This window comes from Olea europaea, unplaced genomic scaffold, assembly GCF_002742605.1.
Source record: "Olea europaea var. sylvestris unplaced genomic scaffold, O_europaea_v1 scaffold1023, whole genome shotgun sequence".
In the NCBI taxonomy this organism is placed as follows: domain Eukaryota; kingdom Viridiplantae; phylum Streptophyta; class Magnoliopsida; order Lamiales; family Oleaceae; genus Olea; species Olea europaea.
The window spans coordinates 415,903-420,554 of record NW_019227558.1 but is presented as its reverse complement, the minus strand read 5'-3'; the positions used below and the strand labels follow the sequence as shown (position 1 = coordinate 420,554).

General features: G+C 36.2%; 1 protein-coding gene across 1 annotated transcript; it reads left to right on the top strand.

Annotated features, from left to right (window-relative positions):
- Positions 1–229: 229 nt before the first annotated feature.
- LOC111372744 (probable inactive dual specificity protein phosphatase-like At4g18593) lies at positions 230–1,626 on the top strand. Its single transcript, XM_022995136.1, has 3 exons — positions 230–316; positions 972–1,223; positions 1,381–1,626. The coding sequence occupies exons 2-3, from the start codon at positions 998–1,000 to the stop codon at positions 1,533–1,535; spliced, it is 381 nt and encodes a 126-aa protein (XP_022850904.1). The 5' UTR covers positions 230–316; positions 972–997; the 3' UTR covers positions 1,536–1,626.
- Positions 1,627–4,652: the final 3,026 nt, after the last annotated feature.

Genomic DNA, 4,652 nt, shown 5'->3' with positions numbered 1-4,652 from the left:
CTAAATCAATTTGAAAAGTGCCCCAGGTTGCGTTGTAACTAGACTTTACATCGAGGCCCATTTTCTAATGAGACGGTATGAAGTGACCGGGTCAGGTGGTCCAACGTAAACATCACCTTTTTTTCAGCACTACGACACCGTTTGATTAGATTCTAACGTATTTAGCGTTCTTGAACGATGGAGTGACCACTTCACTGAGTGAATNTTTCAGCACTACGACACCGTTTGATTAGATTCTAACGTATTTAGCGTTCTTGAACGATGGAGTGACCACTTCACTGAGTGAATTTTTGCTTATCCAATTCAACGGTGATTGGTACGTCTTCTAATCCATTTCGCTTCTTGGAATGATCTATAATTATGTGTTTGTACACACACAGGAAATTTCAGCATAGGGTTTTTCTTTTTCAATTGCTTGCTATTAGAAAGCGTTGAATGTTGATAGTTTATTTTGTTTTTCGCGATTAAATTTTTAATTAAGAATAGATAAGCTTGTTTCAACTGGAATTTTATACTTGGTTTGGTTCGATCGATAGATGTCTTCGACCCAAATTTATCATTTACGAGCCTCTCATTTTATTTTTTATTTTTTGGTGTCGATGATAATCGTTTTTATGTTATTAGGAAAGAAAATAGAGATGAACAATTCCCCTTAAACAGGGGAATGGTTCACAGAAGTTTTACAATGCTGCGCTGGCTAGCACCTGTTTAGTCCTTTAAAAAAAAAAAAAAAAAATCACCCATTCAAAATTGCCAAGTACCCTGTCTGTAAAAAAATCTGTGAATCCCCCGTACAACAAGCGTCTCTCAGAAAATATCTGTCTGTTTTTCCCTTCCCTGGTCTCTGATTTTGTATTTTAAGAATTTTTAGAGTTCTTAATCTGTCTAAGTAAGATACCATGATTCAGGCTATGAAATATTTCTATCCTTTTCTTTTTCCTAAATATTCTTATGTTTTTATTTTCTGTTAGATTGGAGAATTGAATTGGAAACCTCAATGGAAGTTGAACCCTCTAACACTGATTCTGGATCCAATCAAAGACCTCAAGTTGTATACCGCTGCAAGAAATGTCGTAGGATTGTTGCTTCAGAGGAGCATGTTGTTCACCATAAACGCGGAGAGGGACAGAAGTGCTTCAAATGGAAAAAGAGAAGTGATGAATCAGATGATCCACCTGAATGCTCATCTATTTTTGTGGAGCCAATGAAGTGGATGCAAGTAGGTTAGTCAAAGCCTGAACTATCATGGCTCACTTTGATAGTAACTCTTATCTCACTGTCAAAATAAGTAGACATTTTACCATCAAGAGAAATTATTATATATTTTTTAAAGCTAAGCAAGCATGCTCAAAAAACATATCTTGTATGGTCAATTTGCAGTTGAAGAAGGATGCATAGAAGACAAGCTTCAGTGCATTGGTTGCAAAGCTCGACTTGGTTCCTTCAACTGGGCAGGCATGCAGTGCAATTGTGGGGCATGGATCAATCCTGCTTTTCAGCTGCATAAAAGTCGATTAGATGAGTGCCGTAGTTGAGTTTTCGTCTCATAAAGATGAAGAGAAATCCAACAATGATGTATCTTTAGACGATGTTGCAATATATAAAGATGATGGAAGTTTTCTGATATGATCATGTCTAATCTGCCTAGTAGTTGTAGTAAAGGTGCCATGTCATTTGAAGAAATTACGACGCTTGAAATGTTTTAGCCTCTGTNAAAGAGTCAAGTCTCGCCCTCCGGGGGCATAGCCTAGTGGTGCAAAGGACAGGAGTGAGATTTTCTCATGCCTTGCTGGCAGTCGCAGTGTGGGGGTTCGATTCCTGAAACATGGAATTGAACTCATTGTAGACGCAGTGTATAGGCAGCTCTTGTTCTCTAATCTGTTGGGGCACATCTCGCGACTCACCCCCTTCACAAAGCTCTAGGGACGGGACAGTGGGGACCCTCAATGTTAGAGTTTAACCTTTTTATTTATTTATTTATTTAAAGGAAGAGTCAAGTCTCAAACAAGATTTTAGCATCATTTTATTCCATATATTTTTTGCTACTTTCTAATCTTTCTCATGAATTCCTCGTCAAAGAGATTTCATGCAGAGATTTGATTGGCTACAAGTGATAGCTTCTTCTCCAATCTGACCTAGTTGGCAAGTGATCCTTCCGATGGCGCGCGATGCTATAAATTATCAGTCAACAATATCTTTTCTCTTAACGATTATTTATACAATAACCTTCTATTCTCTGGTGGTTTACCCCCCAGCCCCTTACTCTTTGTGTTGCGTTATTTAAGTCTTTGAAATCAATTATCTAGTGTTATTTATCTAACTTACCATACATGCATTAAGAAATTTAAAATTTGATCTTCACTCTGATGATCATGAAAATCTTAGGCCAACATGATCTACCAGTTCTAGAGGCTCCCCCACACTGAAATTTTACCCCTCGAGAGAAGAAAGAACCACGTTAATCTTGACATGTATAGTGAAAAATAAGCTAAAGATCATAAAAGAGCTTCTAACTTTTTTACAACAAAAAAAAATTATTGAAGTTTAAATTTTAGATTATTGGTAAACGAATTAAGAAGAGGAGGTATAAATTTGAAGAAGTCACCATACGTAAAAGTAGTACAATATGGCTATGTTTGGAGGGCCTTATAAAGAATGAGTAAATTTAACCAATAATCACTAAACTTTACCCTTGATTACTACTTGCTCACTCATCTTTCACAAGTTACTGAATGCTCACTCATCTTTTCTTATAATTACTCATTCACCACTCGTTTTTTCAAATAATTGGACGACTTTTATGGCAAATTTTCGACAACTTCCGACCACAAAAAATGTCGAATTTTGATACCGTTGGAAAGCCCACGATGTCCTCTTCAATTACCCACCAAAATCTCATTATAACTCCAAGGGATTCGATCGGAAAATTGCCTTAAAACTCGCCCAAAAAATCTGAAAATCTGGGCAGATTTTTAGAATTTTTGGGCGACTTTTAAGGTAATTTTTTGGCAACTTTCGACCATCAAAACTATCTAATTTTGATACCATTGGAAAGTCCACAACGTCCTCTTCAATTACCACCCAAATTTTCCCGATAACTCCAAAGGATTCGGTCGGAATAAACCCACAAAGTCAGCATCTCGAAAAGGCGAAAATTTGGACAAAGTTCGGGATGCTGACTTTGTGGGTTTATTCCGGCCGAATCATTTGGAGTTATCGGGAAAATTTGGGTGGTAATTGAAGAGGACGTTGTGGGCTTTCCAATGGTATCAAAATTAGATAGTTTTGATGGTTGAAAGTTGTCGAAAAATTACCTTAAAAGTCGCCCAAAAATTCTGAAAATCTGCCCAGATTTTCAGATTTTTTGGGCGAGTTTTAAGACAATTTTCCGATCGAATCCCTTGGAGTTATAATGAGATTTTGGTGGGTAATTGAAGAAGACATCGTGGGCTTTCCAACGATATCAAAATTCGACATTTTTTGTGGTCGGAAGTTGTCGAAAATTTGCCATAAAAGTCGTCCAATTATTTTAAAAAACGAGTGGTGAATGAGTAATTATAAGAAAAGATGAGTGAGCATTCAGTAACTTGTGAAAAATGAGTGAGCAAGTAGTAATCAAGGGTAAAGTTCAGTGATTATTGGTTAAATTTACTCTATAAAGAATTTAGTATGAACTTATAATGAATGATACTTGGTAAATTATGTTATGATAAATTAAGGTAAATATATTCTTTAAATTTTCATTCAAAAATAATCATCTGCACCATAGGACAATTTGAACCTCCACTTAGCTTCATCCTGATAAATTACTTCCAAGAACATTGACATGCCCCATAAAGACAATTTCCTGTGGTTCCGGTGGGCGACTACAATCTTGGATTTTATTTAGATTCTTTTTATTAAGAAAGACAAAATCTTAAATAGAATGTTCCTTTAAAATATTGAAAGTTGGGGCGCAAAATAATTTTATTCTACAGTTACAAAGTTACAAACTAGCAGCAATATATGTGGAAGCGTTTATGTGTTTCTCTTGTTGCTTTATGCTGTCCGCAACATGAGCGACCACTCCTGTTCCAGCATTATGAAACCACTCATTTTTTACCTAAGATTTCAAAATAAAAATCAGATTAGAATCCATAATTAGCAGCAAATATCGTTTAGTTTACTTATTTTGGGAGTAAGACAAGAATAATTTTAAAAACAAGTTACTTTTTAGTTGAAAGTATGAAAAAAGCAACATATCAAACAAGTTTGGAAACAAAAAAGGTGCTGCAATCTTACATGAATATTATTGTGTGCAAAAAAGGGCCAGAATGCAGAGTGAAAACTGACATCAACTTTCTTCCATCCCAATTGTTGTAAACCACATATCATTTCCTCTGTATTGAGTACAAGAATTGTCATTCCTCTTAATGGCTATGAAATAATTACTATTACGGAGTCGGAAACTTCATTGAATATGGAATAGATACCTTCCATAATTTCATGATATTCTTCTGTTTTCTGCATGCTCGGTTCCTTTTGAGCAGCCTCCTTCGCTTTGGCTGCTTCAGGAGGGAAATGAGGACCCTTGGATAGAACTGGAGGATAATATTCCACATCAACAATGTGTTTGTAGCCATCCAGTGACCGTCGAGGAGGCTGCAAATTTC